This window comes from Vulpes lagopus, chromosome 23 (assembly GCF_018345385.1).
Source record: "Vulpes lagopus strain Blue_001 chromosome 23, ASM1834538v1, whole genome shotgun sequence".
NCBI classification, from domain to species: Eukaryota; Metazoa; Chordata; class Mammalia; order Carnivora; family Canidae; genus Vulpes; species Vulpes lagopus.
In genome coordinates, this window is record NC_054846.1 from 22,007,950 (window position 1) to 22,026,521 (window position 18,572).

Consider the following 18,572-nt stretch of genomic DNA (forward strand, 5'->3'; position numbering starts at 1 on the left):
GGGGACTGTCTTCGGGAGGAGGAGGGCTTTGGTTCATTACTGGGTCCAGATCAGAGATAATCTAGGCCACTTTCTTTCTCAAGGAACCTTTTTTTTTTTTTTTTAATTTTTAAAGTAAGGAGGGGATCCCTGGGTGGCGCAGCGGTTCGGCGCCTGCCTTTGGCCCAGGGCGCGATCCTGGAGACCCGGGATCGAATCCCACATCGGGCTCCCGGTGCATGGAGCCTGCTTCTCCCTCTGCCTGTGTCTCTGCCTCTCTCTCTCTCTCTGTGACTATCATAAATAAATAATAAAAAAAAATTTTTTTTAAAAAAACATTTAATTTTTAAAGTAAGGATAAAAGAAACGAAGTAACTCACTAGCGGGTGACATTGTCCAGTTTGTTCCAAGCACGATGTTATTGCTTCACAATCAATCCCATTTCCTCGGAATCCTTCCTTGCACTCACACTCATTCTGTAATTCCAAGAACAAAAGGGATTATTGAAAATGACCGCCCTCCAGGTCCTGCCATCACGTGGCCTGAAACAAGAGCTACAGAAATCCCAGCGATTTGGTCTCCGAAGAGACAGCTCACGCCTTCTGTTGTTCTAGGCACTTGAGGTCCCAGAACTGTTGGTCGGCACATTCTGTGTCACAGCTCGTCTGACAGTCCCCTGGATCCACCATCCCAGAGGGCCCCACATGTGATACAGGACAGCCCATGAGGTTGTGGGAAGAAGTGAACAGAATGTCTGCTTATGAGTTTTTACTTCATAAGTAGAAGAGACAAGACCTTATGAACATGAATGTGTCATCCTCTGCACTGGGTATTGTGGTAGCACCTCCCTGCACCCCCAGACCTGACACTTTAAGCCAAACATGGCTTGTCTTCTTAAATAAATATTCAGGGTACTTAGGATTTGTGCCTGTTTGGAATATCTTACAGTTTTCAGGCCAGCTGAGGACTACTGAGGGCAATTCTAGATATGGTCTACTTTTTTCCTTATATGGCGCTCCAGGAAGGGCCCCGTCTCCCTGCACATCCCACAGCAGGATGCCTCTATCCACAGAAAGAAAGAGCCGAGAGTGGACAGATGCAATATGGGGTTGGACGGGGTGGTCCCAACCAGTCCCAATGCATATGTTAAAATCTTGACTCTAGGACGTCAGAATGTGACCTCATGTGGAAAGAGGGTTGCAATTATGTACTAGTGATGATGTGGAAACCCCAGGGTAAGGTGGCCCCAACCCAGTGGGACTGGTGTCCTCTGCAAACATGCACACAGGGAGGATGCCCTGTGGACACGGGGGCAGGGGTGGCGGGTGAGGCACCTGCAAGCCCAGGATGCCAACGATTGCCGGCAAGCCTCATGGACCTTGGAGAGGCACGGCCAGACTCTCCCACTCCCTTTGATGGGACCCACCCGCCACACCTGGGCCTTGGGCCTCTAGCCTCCAGAACTGGGAGATAGTACGTTTTCGTTGTTCTGTGCTATCCCGGGAGTGACACTTTTTATGGTGGCTCTAGTAAACTAATACACAGACCAGGATGGTTTTTTTTTTTCTTTCTCAAATGCAATCTGGCAATTTAGGTGAGTCCAGCAAACGAAGGCAGTTGTTTGCCAAATGCGTGGTGAGACACAAGACAGGGGCGGGCTCTTTGATGAAGAGGACCTTCCCATGGCCACGGTTGCGGTACAGTCATCACCACCTGCCCAGGACTAGTTCCCTGCCTTGGTCTCCCGTAGGTGAGGCGAGGTGAAGTGGTGGCAGGCTGTAGGTGCTACAGGTCACGAGGGGACCAGCAGGGGCTCTGGAGTCAGACCGCTCTGGTGCGACTCCCACAACATGACTTATTTTCTGTCAGATGTGAGCAAATTACTTAGCTTTCCTATGCCTCAGTTTCCTCTTTTGTAAGATGGGAATCATGGTAGTATGTACGTAGCAACAAAAGCAAAAAGGAACAAACAGGCCTATGTCAGGCCAAAAAAGCTTCTGCACAGCAAAGGAAGCCATCAACATGGTGAGAAGTGAATCTCCAGGATAGGAGATGGTATTTTCAAGTTATACATCTAATAAACGGTTAATATCCAAAACATATAAGTAATCCATATAATAACAAAACGACAAACAATCCTTTTAAAAAGCAGGAAGAAATTCTAAGACCTTTGTTGCAATCAGTGAACCCTTTGTTGCATTAAGTCTTCTGTATAGCTGGTTAGGTAGACGCGTCACCCTAGAGTAAGGTGGTCAGCGTAGAAGGCGGTGTTGCTAGGTGGCTGCTGTGCCTGGTAATGAGGTCCTGCCCTTCATTAGTTCTCTGGGTCACAGGGAAGGCTGCAGTCAGAGGCAATGGCGCACACAGGGCTGCTGGACAGACTGTAGCTCCTCCTAAGTCTCGTTTGGATAAGAATTTCCACAATAACACAGCCACGTCCACACATCAGACCAAAGGGCACTCCGACCCCAGACGGAAGTCGGGTGTGTGGGGCACCTGGGGGGCTCAGCCTTCTGCTTGGGGTGTGACCCTGGGGTCCTGGGATCGAGTCCTGCATCGGGCTCCCTGCAGGGAGCCTGCTTTTCCCTCTGCCTATGTCTCTGCCGCTCTCTCTATGTCTCATGAGTAAATAAATTTAAAAAAAGAAGAATGAGCTACAGACATGTACCATATTTAGCAACACAGACGAACCTCGAGGCGTGATAGTAAGTGAAAGAAGCCAGATTCAGAGGGATGCACCATATCATTCCAGTTGTATGTCATGAAGGTAAAAAGTTGTGCCTGGGATTAATGGTTTTTGATATTTCAGCTTTCGATCCCTCGCTACAGAACTATGGGGACCATTCCACACTGCAGGTATTCAGGCATCAAGTTTAAAAAACCCACCTTTTTGTTTGGAGGAGGCTGCCTGTGGGTTTCTGTAGAATGGTAAAGCTGATCTTGGTCTGTCATCCTTTGAAACCCCTTCTGGCTCTTGGATGCTTTTGGTGGTACTTGTTGAATCAGAATTCGGGACAGCTCTCTCAGATTCAAACTTATATTTGATGTTTTTGTTTTGTTTTGTTTTTTAGAAATTAACAAACTCGATTCTTTAAGAGAAAAGACATCGAGACTACCTCATTCGGCGATGCTTCTGCTACTGTAGGAACAGTACTTCTGGAATGAGGGTAATGAAGTCAACGGATAGGAAGCTAATTACTGCTTCTCCCGTTAAACAATTTAAAACTGGGGGATCCCTGGGTGGCACAGCGGTTTGGCGCCTGCCTTTGGCCCAGGGCGCGATCCTGGAGACCCGGGATCGAATCCCACGTCAGGCTCCCGGTGCATGGAGCCTGCTTTTCCCTCCGCCTGTGTCTCTGCCTCTCTTTCTCTCTCTGTGACTATCATAAATAAAAAATTAAAAAAAAATAAAATAAAAAAAACAATTTAAAACTGGCTAACAAGGGACTGGACAGAGTTCCTGGAGCCAGGCTACCTTTTGCCATTTCTAGGACGATTGGCTTGTATTTAATTTCAAAAGAATGCTTAGGCTCTCTGGGTGGTAGGATTGTTACTTTTACGCTTGGGAAAAGGGCCGTAGGGTGTGCGTGACAGTCCACGTGATGTACCGTCCTAGCCATGAAGGCCTGCAAGGTCATTTTGAGTCATGTGTAAGAACCGCAAATATTTAAGATTTGAGGTTTCTTATAAATGCGGATAGACCCTTAAAACCCTGTGTGGCGCAAACCCTTCTGCTACCTCAATTAACAGAATGAAAATAGTAGCATTGGTTTCAACAGCAGCCTCTTAGCATTCAAATGACACTTTGTTCAAACACACTGCTTGTGGCAAGCAAGCCTTTCATTTTATTTCGAGCAAGTCTGGTGTAGTCTTGTCTCATGTGTTTTGTTCTTCTGCATTAATAACACATGAAGACTTGAAACTGGAGCCATCCCACACTTTTTAACTGGTCTCCTGCGGCTGTACTTATGTCATCTACCTCAGCTAATGTGAGAACTGGGGATTGAGTCACAACTGATGTGCAAACCTGCTTTGTATATTTGGTGATTCTGTGATGTTAAGTGAATTGCTCCTTATCTCACTGACACTGTTCATCACGCACACATAGAATTAAAAATCATGCTGCATTCCCTTTAGAGTCAAAGAACTCAACCTGACATCATGTACTGTACCCATGGGGGATGTGGAGTGAAGGGCTTGGCTTTTCATTCCGTCAAAGGAGGTATTCTTTGACAAGGCTGCAGGAAATATGTTTTAATGTGTAACAACAAAATCCATGATTTTAGTATAAAAAAATGGGCAGAAGGTCTGAATAGGCATTTTTTTTCCCCAAAGAAGACACATGGATAGATGGCCAACAGGCAGATGAGAAGACACTTGGCATCTAATCATCAGGGAAATGCAAATCAAAGCCACAATGAGCTACCTTCTTACACCTGTTCGTACACCTTTTATCAAAAAGACAAGAAATAACAAGTGTCAGTGACGATGTGGAGAAAAGAGAACTCACGTGCTATTGGCGGGAATGCAAGCAGGTGCAGCCACTATGGAAAACAGTAAAGTGGTTCCTCAAATGATGAAAAACAGAACTACCATAGCTTTGAGCAATTTCAGTTCAGAATATTTATCCAAATTTGAGATGATAGCTGCATGCCTGTGCTCACTGCAGCGTCATTTACAGTAGCCAAGATACGGGACAACCCGAGTGTCCACGGATGGAAGGATGGATAGAGAAGAGGTGGTGTGCACACAAACTGGAATATTACTCAGCCGTAAGAAGGCCTGCGATCTTGCCATTCGAGTCAGCATAGCAGACCTTGAGGGCATTATGCTAAACGAGACAAGTCAGAGAAATACAAATACCGTGTGATCTCTGTTACATAGGGAATCTTTTTTTTTTTTTTTTTTTTTACATAGGGAATCTTAAACAAAACCCCAAACACCAAAACTGAAACCAAGCACCTGGATAAAGAGAACAGACTGGTGGTTGCTGGAGGTGGGATGGGGGTGGGCTGAATGGGCACAGAGTGTCAGAAGGTGAAAAAAAAGAGTAGCTACACCATGGGTTTGCACGACCACTTGCTCTCACTACCACATGATTAAAGAGCTGTGGTATGTTCCAGCCAAAAGACTGCTGTTCCCCATCACACCTACCTGGCCGGGGCCTACGTACAAGCAGGTGGCATTGACGTGGCAGCCGCCGGTCCCGGGCAGCAGGCAGTTGTCAATGGCCCAGCAGTCCCTGCCGTCCCCAGTCCATCCCTGCTGGCACACGCATGTGTGGGTCCCTGTGCCGGTTCTGACGCACTCCGCCTGCAGAAGGGAAAGCAGCTCTGAAACCGCAGCCCTGCCACGTGGAGCCACAAGCACAAGAGGGGAGGTGCCTTCTAGAAGCAGGTGTGTGCGTGGAGGGCGACAGGAACGGTTACCACGCACATTCTACCAAGATCAGGAGAGAACCTGAGGGGGTTTAAAGTACAGAACTGCCTGTCACACCCCGCATCCGGCCAGCGCTGGGAACGCCGGGTCCCTTACTGAGTGGGGAGCCTTCTCAGGGATGCAGGGACAGCTGCCATCTCCAGCAAAGTCCTCTGTTCTCTGCTTCATGGAAGAGGCGGTGGTGAGGCTGGGAGGACACAAGGACCGGCCCGCGGGCACACGGCTGCGGAACTCCACGAGGCCAGCATTCAGGACACTAAGGCCGAGCTCCGGCCACCACACCCACTCTGGGCCTGTGGGGCCGGCACCCCGGGGTTGAAGGGTACACGGGGGAGGGCTGTGCAGGCGACACTGTCGCAAGGGCGGGGCCAGCGCAAGGTGCCTGCCACCATCTGATCTCACCTTCCCGCTGGGACGTGCCGCAAGGGGTGTCAGCACGGGACAAACACGCTGCTGTACCTCAAGCCCCTCTGGCTATGGGGGAACAGGGAAAGGCCAGGGTGGGCAGCGCGGCCGCAGGGCACCAGTTTGGGTGACTGTGGTGGGAACGAAGGTGGCCAGGGCCCCGCGTGGGACAGTATTCAGGCTGCAGTGGGTCTGGGCCGTGCCCCTGGGCTATCCCCGCGGACAGAACTTAGGGCAGTCACTCAGCAGCCCCAGCCTTGGTTTCTCTGTTAGTACAGGTGGGATCAGAACACCTGTTTCCTGGGGCTGGGGTGGGCGGGAGCAGAGGGGATGGCAGATGTGACGTCACTGTCAGCTGTGACGTTTCCGTCCATAGTGTCTGACTAATATGTCCGGGATCAGATTCTCCGGCTGTATTTCTAGGAGCCCAGCGACCCCCATCCTGTGGTCTTGGCGCCTCCCACACGTGAGGTTTAGGCTCACGGGCCCTGGTGTCAGCTCTAAAATTTAAGGTTCCAGCAGCTCTGCCTCATGCAATGAAAAGCCATCAGACGCTGCTTTTCGTAAAGCCTCCCCTGAGGATTCCCTAAAAAACCAGGCAGCTTGGAGATAAAGAGCAACACTCACATTTCGGCTACAGCGCCCTGATGCGAATCCTGTGCAAGGGTCCACTTCTGAACAGAGACCTCCATCCCCTTCGTAGCCCTCTTTGCAAACACAGCTGCGAAGAGAAGCGTGTACACAAAGTGAGCCCCAGAATCCTGAGCAGCCTCCACCCGGAAGAGACTGCTGGGGGCTCACCCGTTCCTGCCTGACATCTGACCGCTTGTCCCTGGGACAAGCTGGTGCAGAAAGCCAGTCACAGGTGCCCAGGCCCTGTGACCTGTTAGCAGTTGTGGGACCTGGGCCTACCTGGCTGTCCCATTGCTGTATTCACAGGTGGCGTGGATGTGACATGACTGTGCGTCGGGCCCACAGGCAGATGTGTGCTTGTGGCAGAACCTCCCAGCAGAGCCTCCGCGGCAGGTGCCGGCCAGGCAGGCACCATCGCTGTCGATCCTGCTATCGCATGTCCCCAACAGGCACAGACACTCTGGAACACAAGGGCCGGAGCACTGGGATGGACGGGTGAGCGGAGCAGGGGGCCGCAGTCACTGCCAGGACAGCACCTCCCTCCAGTCCTCGTTCCCATCAGAGCACAGTGTGGTGCTGAGCCAGTGGAAGGTTCTGGAGTCTGTGCCTTAGCTCCTCTAGTGTCTATCCTGGTGCCTGAGTGTTTGCTGAGCTTGACTCACCACTCATGGCTTTAGAACTCAGTCTCAGAAGTGCCTTTGTATATGTGCATGTGTGTGCATATATGTGTGCATGTATGTGCATATGCATGTGCATAAGTGTGCACACATATGCGTGTGCGTGCATATATATGTGCATGCATGTGCACATGTGCATGTGCGTGCATAGGTGTGTGTGTACGTGTTTGTGTGTGCATGTGTGTGCACGTGTGTGTGTGCATGTGTATGTGTGTGAAAGAGGCAAAGGAACACGATCTTCATCTATGTCATGGTTGGAGAGCTCAGGCTAGAAAGCTCTCCCCGTTCTGGAATCAACAGATGGGGTTTCTCTGCCAGCCTGGCCTCTGCCATGCAGCTTCCTGTTCTTCACCCTCCATCACAGCAAACTGGCCACGACCACTGGCGTTGCTTGCGTCTGGTAGGGCCTTTACCTGTCCCCCCTTGGGAGCACCACCTGCCTCAGAGGGGGTACTTCTATCATTTCCATTTCCACAAGAGCAAACTGGGACCCAGGGACAGGGAGCACATGGCCCAACTCGCTGCTAGGTTTTGAAGCAGGGCCTTGAACCCAAGGTTCCAGGTCCACCTGTCAGTGCCCTGCGTGCACACAGTAGGCCAGGGGCGTAGCTGCTGTTTGCACATGTCTGTAGTGGGTGGGATGCCTGTGGGGCTCAGTGGTTGAGCGTCTGCTTTCGGCTCAGGTTGTGATCCTGAGGTCCTGGGATCGAGTCCTGCACCGGGCTCCTTGGGTGGAGCCTGCTTCTCCCACTGCCTGTGTCTCTGCCCCTCTCTCTGTCTCTCTCATGAATAAATAAATCTTAAAAAAAAAAAAGAAAGCTGTACCGGGTGACTTTGCTTTTGATTATACAGATTTAACGATGGGAACGTGCCTCAGACACAGCCTCCCGCGCACTCGGGGAGAAAGACAGAGGCCACATTATCCAAGGTGGGTGGCAAGGCTCTCAGGCTGGGATGCGATCTGAGAGGAAGGCCTCGGTGGTTGTGCCCAGGAGGCTATAGGAGAGGAACTGCTGTGGGTGCTCACCGCCAACATCCAGGACAAGACAAGAGATGTGGCGAGCGTGCTGCAAAATCAGGGCTGCACTGAAATCAAAAGACTTTTCATGAACTTCTAAGCAGGTCTGGACTTCATGTGCAAGAGACCAGGACCCAGAAGGCGGAGGAACCTCCTTGTCTGGACACTGGGCAGCCAAGGCCAGGACAAGAGGCGCTGCTGCCAGAGCCTCCAGGCTGCCTCCCAGCCTCAGCATTCTGCCCCACCGGCCTCATGTAAATACCAATGTCGGCAGGCTGGGGAATGAAGCCTCATTTTTGTTTCTCAGGAACCTTATTTGGCACAAAGAGCAGTGGACTGGGATCCGTGGCTGTTTGTGCTCTGGTGTCCTGTCTGTCCTGGGCGATGGCTGTGAGGACCTGAACAGGGGAGGGGAGGGCTGTGTGCTTTGTGAGCAGTGAATGAAGCTTATAGTCCTAGTAGGAGGAGCGGTGTCAGTGGGGTGTCAGCTCTGTGCTGCAGCCCGAAATTATGACCTAATGTCACCAAACACCATGACGCAGGTACCGTTATCTTCATTTTATAGACTGGGAAGTTGAGAGTCAGTGAAACCTGTAAGGTCACACAGCTGGTCACTTGCATGGTGGAGATGTGATTTCAGGTCAGCGTGATTCCAGACCCAGCTCTAATCCATTTACTTTTTTTTTTCTTTCAAGTTCTAACCTTAGTGTAGAAATACACACCTATGTTTATTTCTGGACGTATATGTATCTGTCTGCTTAAATACACCCATGATGCCATTTTGAAAGACATGGTGCATTTTCTAAAATTATATAACTGCGTTTTTCATTTAAATGCCCCGTGTCGTGGAACTTTCTACTTGTCCTTCCAAGCTTCCTGACATTTGTGTCACTGGACTTAGAATCACGGCAACAGTAACAACAGTCACAGGCAATATAACCAGGGCCAGTGTCTTGTGTTCTGGGTGCCAGGCATTGTTCCAAGGCAAGTGCTTTCCATTTATGACTTGCACTAACTTTAGGAGGTAATTACTATTATCATCCCATGGGGAAACTGAGGGCTGGGGGCAGGTAGTAACTTGCCCAAGGGCATACATTTTGCAGAGGGGACAGCTGATGGATGGGGCCTGCTGAGCTCATGGTAGCCCCAGGTCTATGGGGAAACCTTTTTTATCTTATTTTATTTTATTTTACAGATTTTATTTATTCATGAGAGACACAGAAAGAGAGGCACAGACACAGGCACAGGGAGAGGGAGAAAGCAGGCTCCATACAGGGAGCCCGATGTGGGACTCGATCCCTGATCTCCAGGATCATACCCTGGGCTGAAGGTGGCGCTAAGCCTCTGAGCCACCTGGGCCACCCAATGGGAAAACCTTTAGAGACAGGGTTTCCAAGTGCGGTCCTTAGGCCACAGCAGCGGTGTCCCCAGGGAGCTGGTGAGACTCTCAAGTTCTGCGACACCACCCCAGGCCCTCTGCTTCAACACCCTGCCACGTGGGCCCCACAGCCGGCCGGGCTGCCCTGTGAGAACCAGGTGCTGGAGGATGAGGGTGTGTGGGGAGCCCAGGGTGCGGAGCCCCGTGTTGCATGGCAGAGGAGGCCTGGCTGCCGAGCAGGACGTGCCACTTACTTTGGTCACAGCGAGGTCCGAACATGTTGGGATCAGAGCAGAACTGGCACTGGGAGCCTCGGAAGCCGGCCTGACAAAGGCATGTCCCGTTGCCGTTGAGGCCGTCGGCGCACTGCAGGGGTGGGCAGGCCTGGAGGTCAGCGAGGACCCAGAGGCCTGACTGCTAGGAAATCAGACTTCCTGTGCCTGATGTGGCTCTCGGGGAGCCCTTGTGGAGCCCTCGTGGAGCCCTCAGAGCCTCATGGAAGTTGGGGTCATGTCCTGCTCCAACACTGACAAGCCTGGCCCTTGTGCCTTGAGCTTTCCAACTTTAAGGGAAGTCATTTAGGGGGAAGAGCGTCATGATGGTGAGCTGGGGACCTGCACACCATGCTTGGGGGCTGTTGTGACAGGCTGCCGACCTCCAGCGTGCAGGACCTGCAGTGTAGGACCCCCCTGCCCCTGCATCCCCGTCCTTCCATTTCAGCTGTCTCAAGGTCAGCCCTGCCATGATTGCGGGGCAGCAGACTTGGGCACTGGTCCCCGCATCGGCTTGGTGGCTCGTTAGTCCCCGCTGTACCCTGTCCTTGCCTCACCTCCATCTGTCGTGTGGGCAGAGTCCCCTCCTTGTTGACCTGGTGGGTTCAGACGTGCATTTCCTAAATGCACGGATGTATGATTCTCCAGGTGAACCACAGCTGCTCACCTGCGTTCGCTTAGCCCTGGCTCTAAGCTATGTGACTTAAGTTTGGGCCTTTTACTAGGTTTTGGAGGTGGGTTAAAAAAAAGCAATCACTGGGCAGTACCTTTTTTTTTTAAGAAAAGTATCACAGAATCTTAATCTTGAGAGAAATCTTGGTGATGAACGCAGGGGACTCTGCTCTCTTCCCTGAGAGGAACAAGGGGCCAGGGGAGCCTCAGGGATGTGGCAGGGTCTGGTGGTCGCAGCCAGAAGCAGACGTCAGAGCTACCAGCACCCCCGCTGCCCTCCAGCCCCAGCGGATCCCCTCTACCGCAAGTACCTTCTATCGTCTTAGCAACTGATGGTCTCCGTCCCTTTCTGGGAACCGTGTTTGGCCCTGTGAACTTCCTGGCTCAGGGCCTTTCAAAATGATTTCCCTGCTTGACTTAGGAGAGGTGAAGCTTCTCATGAAGCTCGACATTCATGAAAGGTTTGCATCACCTGGCCATTCCCTGAGCAGGGATTTGAAAAGCCTCCTGGACACGGAGTACAGTCAGGCCCGTAGAAGCCTTGGCAGCACCTGGGGATCTGGGAGACAGAAGGCGAGATGCGCTGAGGGCTGAGCAGCGTGCCAAGTCCCCAGAGGAAACAGACTTTATTTTCCACTATTGTAAGGAACAGGGTCAGGCCCCAGCCAGCCTTCTAGTGTGGATGGCGATGTGGCTGCTGCCTGCAATCTGCTCACCCCCCGCCACTGCCCTGTTTACTGAGGCCCCACCCCTGCCCCCATATACTGAGGCCTGATACTCCCCCCTGTACTGAGGCCTGATCCCCTCGCCGTGTACTGAGGCCACCCTGCTCCCCCGTGTACTGATGCCCAACCCCCCTGGTGTCCTGAGGCCCCACCCCCTGTGTACAGAGGCCCCCCCATGTACTGAGGCCCTGCTCCCACCCCCTTATGTACTGAAGCCCCAACACCACCACCCCCAGCGCCCCGTCGCCACCCCCCCCCCCCCCGCCCCATGTACTGAGGTTTGACTGCAGGCACCAGCTGGACCCTAGTGCCCAAGTGCCTAAGAATGTGGCGGGAAGGCCTGTGCCCCGGGGCCCATCTTCTGTGTAGTCGGGGCAGACAATCTATCTCCAAATAAAGGGAACTGAAAGTGTTGGGAAGACAAAAATATGGTAATGACATGGTGGCAGGTGGAGGCAAAAGCAGGGGAAGCCTGGGGAGGCCAGTGTGGATCCAGTGGCAACAGATGGCGTGGGCGATAAACACCTGAAAGAGGAATCTGTCCTGGGAAACCTGGAGGAGAACTGTGGGGAGGGAGTGGCAAGTGTGCGCTCTGAGACCACGATGGGGGGCAGACCCTGGTTACGGGTTGGATGCACGGCCTCGGCCTTCTGTGGGGAGAGCGTCTAGAGTATGCGCTCCATGTCGAGGACAGTAGGAACCACGGGGGTCAGAAGGGGGTAAGGGGGTGGGGCTGGCGTGGGCCCGGAGAGTGCACCCTGCTGTGCCCTGTGGGAAGCCTAGGCCAAGGCCCTACAGCGTCCCTGACATCGTGGACACTGAGACCCAGAGTGTGGTCCTGGGGCCGCGCCCTCCTGCTGACCTCACCTGCACTGTGGTGTTGCAGTATCGGGCACAGCCCGTCTTCAGGCTCCTTACTCTGCTGGTGTAGACACATCTGTGTGTGAAAAGCGCCTGGAAGAAAGCCAATGGGAAAAACGCAGAGTCTGCATCTGTCCTCTGGCCACGGCTGGGCTTACACATGAGCCGGAAGGCGCCCCAGCACACATGTGGCTCCCCGTCACCATTTGGTCACCTCCTTAGGCCCCTGTTTCCTTGCTAGTAGAGCTCAGGCTGCAGTTCGCGCAAGTTAAGGCCCGTTATCTTGACCTCCCCTCTTGTGCCTTGGCAGCTACTGCGGGCTGCTCTGGGCACACTGTCCTGCTCGTCCTGCGTGAGGCTCAGTCTCCCCTCCTGGTTAGCAGCCATCGCTGTGCTCCTACGCAGAGATGACGGAGCCAGTACAGAGCCTGCTCTGGTTTATAGAAAGATCTACCAAACCAATTAGTGATGGTCTGAGTCCTTCTCTTAGGAGGGGTGTGTGTGTGTGTGGGGGGGCAGATCTAAATGTAGCCTCCCATTCTCTGACCCAGGTGGTCACACCCACCTAGAGTTGCCTTTATCAACAACTCACTGGAGGCTGCCACAGTGCACACATGAAGCCACCAATCCTCAACCTCGCGTGGGTGCTTTTTAGCCCCCCTTTGGGGGTAAGGGAACCGTGGCCTCAGCAGGTAAAACATTGCTCCTAAAGGCACCGCTAGCTGGGGGCAGGCCCAGAGGCCGCTGCACCTCATCCTGACCCAAGGGTAGCACACACCACTCTGCCAAATGGGACAACAGTGCTGGTCCTGGGCTCACGGTTTGTGTTGGGTAAACGTGGACATGGAGACACCCCTGCACATGAGGCGCTTGTTCAGGGAGGAGCGTTGAGGACTTCCTAAAATCAGAGCTATGTGAGGGAGTCCTGCGGAAGGACCATGCAGTCCTCCTGTCGGATGGCAGGATAACAGCGAGTGTAGGCGGGGGAGCCTGTGAAGAGTGGTTTCGGAGCCATTCTTGCTCTAACCCAGACACCTAACACCACCGTCTTTCCGCCCTTCTCTTCCTTATGTGGGCCGCAGCGATGCGCGATTGTGGCTCTGCCGAGTATTGGCTGTGCGAGCTCGGGTACCATGTTTAGTTTCCCGACGTCCACTCCCAGGTCACATGGTGGTCGGGACAGTGGCATAGCTACCCCGTAGTTTGCTGCATGAAGCATCTGGAACAATGCCTGGCACGCAGCGATCCGCCCGACGCCAGCCAACGTGGTTTCCTCTGGCCTCCCTGTCCGTGCCTCTGGTGGACGGCATCCCATGGGGCTCGGGGTAGGGGCTTCACCGAGCAAACAGTGGCCTGCACACCTGCGCCTATTCCGTGTGCATGTTTGGCTTCATTAAATGTTCCTCTGTAGGGTTGTGTTAACGGGCTCACCTCCTTCCTCAGTGACCTGTTGTAGTGTTGACACTTCTGGTTGGGATGCTCTTTGTTAGGACAAAATTACAGTCAGAGATTCCTTTCTTCCCTTTTTTTGGTGCATAAAGGGAAATTTATTAAAGTGGATTGACCCACTGGTGGAACGAGCTGCTGCCTGTAGGCAGACATTTCTATCACCAGTGTTACCCTGGAGTGTCTTTCTTTTCCCGCAAGTAGAGTACTTGGCATGTGGATTGTGGACTATTCTAGAACTAACCGTTTTCCTCGCTAGACGAGAGTTTCTTGACACAAAAACCAAACCAAGACTGTATTTCACTCCTCTCCATGCCCTGGGAACCAGCTTTCAATGGACATGTGCGGGATCCAGTCACACTGAGGGAGGATGGAGGGTCCCCATGTCATGCCCTTGATGGTCCTGGGCCTTCTGTCTAGGAAGCGGCTTGGGAAGAGCAGACAGGAATAAGAAGGGCAGGATGGGCCAGCCCATAGGCCATGTAGGCAGGAGGGTTATTTTGAGCTTAGGGCACTTGAGGAACAGCAGATACGACACAGACACCCTGACTCCCTCCTCCCCTTTCTCCCTGGAAACAGGAGTGAAACCTCCCCTGTCAGTCCCTCCCTGTTCATCTTCCACAAGAGCCGGTTGCTCACCAGGGGCAGGATGCAGGTACAGAGAAGCTGCACAACTGGACCGGGTTGATGACCCTGAACTTCCTTGGGCCTCCGTGCGTGACGGCCTCTTTACATACCGACCACATGCCCATGCGGGCTGTGCCATTGCTTGGGGTCCTTGTTTCTTGGGAGTCTATCCCAAGTACGGGGGGATCCGTGAGTATCCTCTGGGTAATCTGCCTACTGATCTTTAACTTCCAGGCCCAGCTGGACCTTATGCTGAGGGCAAAGCTCTGAGTCTTCTACACATGTAGGAGGGTGGGGAGAGGAGGGGGGACACTTCCTCAGGAGCCATGTCCCGGGGTACAACATGGGGCGTTAGGGTACAGCTCTTGGGATTCTTACTCTTACTTACAGACCAGGAAATTAGTGCAAAGGGGCTAAGCATGTATATGTGGGGTCATGAGCAGGATTCAGACACAGCTGTCTACACTCTCCATACAGGAGGCCCTCTCCCCTCCCCCTACAGGACACTCTCCCCCCTTCCCCCTCCAGGACGCTCCCTTCCCTCCCCGCTACAGGACACACTCTCCCCTCCTCTCTACAGGATGCTCCTGATCCTCCCTGTACAGTGGGCTAAAGTCTAATCTGAAGTTATCCCATTTGGAATTAATATCTTAAGAAGAAATTAGATAAGATGAGAAACAATAGCAGTGGGGTGCTCGGGTGACAGGTGGTTTCCCGAGACTGTTCTACTCACTGTGGGCTCAGCGTTAGCAGGACATTTGCTCCAGTACACCAGGGAGCAGCTCACACAGGTGCCCTGGAGGGAAAGACAAGGATCAGTGCAGGCCTCTCTCTGGGAGGGAATGGGGATTCCCTATCTGGTCCCATGTGTCCTTCTTGCCAAGGGGTTGGAGCCCCCTCATGGGACCCTCCTGGTGTCTCTGTGCTCTCCCTACTGATGCCTTCACAGGGAGAAGGAGGAAAGCTGGGGTGATTGTTGGAGGGTCCGGGAGCCTTAAGTGAGCTTGCTCACAGCAGCCCTCCTCTGCCACCACCCTCCGTCAGATTGCCTGCCGGCCTGAGGTTTCTGACAATTTTTCATGTAGAGGCACCTGGCCCTGAGGAAGCATCGTGGTCATCTGCCTGTGCTGGAGAGGAAGCGTTAGCCTTGGTCACGCACTTGCACCCTGTTCTCCAGTTAGCTCAGCAGCAGTACAGCAGCATTGAATCTCTGCCTTCCAGCCACCCCCCCAGACTATTGTTTCATTTGGATTCAGGAGCAAGAAGGGGGGGGGGGGGGGGGTGAATGCCTCCAAACTCTCCAGATTGATTTTCTGACCTTCCCTGTTTGGGCTCTGTGCTCCAGCAGGTAGACCTCGAAGAATGCTTGCTCAGCCTCCCCTGCCAGCATCTTGTTGTTCTTGCCAACGCGAGATGCCAGCAGGATCCTGGTGGGTAGGAGGAGGGAAGATCCAGGTATTTCTTCCCCACATCTCCGTGTGGGCACTGCCACTGTAGCTCCTGATGGGGGGCACTGCTTCCATTCTTCCAGCTCTCACGGGCTTCCGGTATGTCCTACCCCTCCCTCCTCACCTCTCTGGTCCCAGCGGGCAAAGGGAGTTCCCGCCATTGCTTCTCCTTGGATGCCCCAGCATAACTGATTTGTCTTCTTAGCCCTGCCCACCCCACTGTAGTAGCATCTTCTTTAAAATATCTTCATTTGAACCATGAGGGTAACCTCTGTTTCCTGCAGGGACCCTAACTTGTACAACAGATTATTAATGAAATCTCTAAAATCCAAACATACAAAACTAAAGGCAGATATGGGTTCAGGCTGGTAAAAACTGAGACTTTTAGACAATGCCAGCTGCTCCCACTTTGTGCTGGCCCCAGGTACTTTGCAGAGAATGCATTTGTACCTTTAACAGACCCAACAAAACCATCCTAAGTCATGCAGAGCAGATAGATTTAACTTTAAGCCCAGAGAAAATAGTAAAAGACGACTCTGTCCTAAGGCAGGTGTTGTTGGGATGCTTTTTTCTCTAATAAAGCAAAGATCTTTTGGGTTGCAGCTCAAACCCACTTCTTGATTCTTTTCTTTGGGAATCTGGAGAACCAGCTTTGAGCAACCTGGAACAGACCAACTGTGCAACAAGTCAGGCAGTTAGGGCTGCCCTTGTCCCTCCACAGACTTCCGTGCTTGACCTTGAGGGGTGCCTGTGTGGGGTGGGGAAGCTCTAAAGTCAAGAGACCCTGTTTTCCAAAACCTTTCACCTTTGGAATGGGAGATGGGACTATTCTCCTCTGGCCTGTGCTGAACTTCACCCCAGCCCATGCCACTTGACATACCTGCCAGAACTTGTTTTTTCAAAGAATGAACCAAACAGAAATCAGTGCCAGGGACTGGCTGGGAAAGTGACCGAATTTCTGCCTTTCTTAAAAAGGGGTGCTCAGAATTGAATCACATCCTCCAGATGATATACAACTGGCATGGAGGACGTACGGGCCCAATATCCTAAAGCATCAGAGGAACTGGCCACAATCCCGTGCCAGGTGCTCAACTCCCTATTTCCAGCCTTCACAGTAAGAGGTGAGAGGAGGGATCAATAAACGAAACCTATCAAATGAGGCCGTTATTCCTTGTTCAGTGCCCATATTCCAAGGATATTTTGATAATGATCATTGAAGTATTATTGAAGTGTCCTGAAAAGAAAGACCCAGGCCTGTTCCTGTGGCAACTTTGGTGGTATGGTTTCCATGGGAACCGAAGGATCACATGTCCACTGGTGCTGGAACTCGGGGTGCTTTGAATAAAACCAGCTCGGCCAAGTATGTTGCTATGGGAACGGGAAAGGCCATGAGAAGGTACCCAAGCTCAGAGGCAAACAGGAAGTTTGCTTTTTGAAAAGAAATACAGAATGATGGTTTATTGGCGAGGCCAGAGCACCCACCTGCGAAGAAAGCCTATTGTAAGTTTCTGGGAGCATAGCTGTGGGCTTGGGGTGGGCTGGCCCAGGTGATATGCTACCCTTGCGCTGTAGCGGAGTGCAGTAGCATGCCCCTCCGAGTTCCTGTTCCCTTGATTAAGTCTTTGCCAGTGTAACTCGTTAAGGTGAGGCCGTGCTAGGGTAGGTGGGTTCTTAGTCTAATGACTGGTGTCTGCGAAGAAGTGAGAGGGCCACACAATGACCCACATGGGGAGGGAAGCCATGTGACACAGGCAGAGATTGGAATGATGCAGTTAGGAGCCAGGACGGTCCCAGCATCAGAGGCTGGGATTGGGGAGGAAGGAAACCTCCCAGCACTGTCAGAGGGAGCCCGGCCAGCTCCGGCCTTGATCTCAGGCCGCTGCCTCCAGAACCTTGGGGGAATACATTTCTGTTGCTTGAAGCCTCTTAGTTTGTGGGGATCTGTTTGGGCAGCTTCAAGGAGCCAGCAGAACCGGGGAGGGGGGTGGGTCATCATGGAACATTCCTCCCAGGAACCTCATGCATATTTTTCAAGGTAGTACCTCAGGCCCCTGGCCTCGCCCCTTGGTGGAGACAGGAGCTGCTTGGTGCGAGGCTCCCATGGTGTAACTCTGCTCTCCAGGTCCCTCAGAACTGAGAGAGGAGGAGTATGGCCTGCCCCGGGGCCCCCTCCTTGTGTTCCCGGTTTCCTTACCAGCTTCATCTCTCTCTTGCTTTCATCACATCGGTGTGGCAGAATGGGCATGATGGAGGGAGGAACGAGGACACCGCTCAGGGTGTAGATGCGGCCGTTTTGGGCAATGACCTCGGTGTCTTCCACGGCCACATCATTCGCCAGGATCTGGCCCTGGGAGGAAGCAGTGACATCCTTTGCCCCAGCCTGCAGGACAGCAGCCATCCCAGGCCCCTCCGAGCACTGGCCACCCCTCAGACGGTTGCTTTGAGAAGGGCCTGGCTGATATGGAAAGATGGACTTTTTTTTTTTTTTAAAGATTGATTGATTGATGATTGATTTGAGGGGGTGGGTGTTGTGGAGGATGGGGGAAGGACGGAGGGAGAGAGAGAATCCCAAGCAGGCTCCAGGCTCAGCAGGGAGCATGACTCGGGGCTTGATCCCGTGACCCTGAGACCCTGACCTGAGCTGAGACCAAGAGTCGGAGGCTCGACTGATGGAGCCCGGCCGCCCCCAGCGAGAGACGGATCTTAAACGAGCCAGGGCCCAGATGCTTCTGCAGACACGGTGCTTGCAGGCTAACTGCCGGCTCCATGGGGATCCAGGAGCGCGGCCATGGGGTGCCTGTGGCCACACCTACCAACTGCGTGTTAGGCTCCACTTTCGGCCCTGGGGCTGCACCGACGGGGACCCCGGGAAGCCCTGCTCTGGCGGAGCGGCAGGACGTGACCGCCTGGCGATGAGTCCCACCCGCTTCCCTGCTCGCTTGTCCTGCGGCGCTGACCACGACCCGGCCCGGTGGCTCCCGGGGGCTCGGGG

The 18,572-nt window shown here is 53.1% G+C and overlaps 1 protein-coding gene across 1 annotated transcript in view; it reads right to left on the reverse strand.

The window, feature by feature from the left end:
• The window catches only part of STAB2 (stabilin 2), a 139,388-nt gene that overhangs the window by 69,587 nt on the left and 51,229 nt on the right, over positions 1–18,572 (reverse strand). The window contains exons 18-26 of the mRNA XM_041738716.1: positions 17,775–17,927; positions 14,866–14,928; positions 12,066–12,152; positions 10,946–11,032; positions 9,784–9,895; positions 6,736–6,916; positions 6,451–6,544; positions 5,134–5,292; positions 360–455 (exon numbers count right to left, since the gene is read on the reverse strand). Coding sequence (XP_041594650.1) covers positions 360–455; positions 5,134–5,292; positions 6,451–6,544; positions 6,736–6,916; positions 9,784–9,895; positions 10,946–11,032; positions 12,066–12,152; positions 14,866–14,928; positions 17,775–17,927 — 1,032 coding nt within the window. The remainder of the gene's footprint in view (positions 1–359; positions 456–5,133; positions 5,293–6,450; positions 6,545–6,735; positions 6,917–9,783; positions 9,896–10,945; positions 11,033–12,065; positions 12,153–14,865; positions 14,929–17,774; positions 17,928–18,572) is intronic.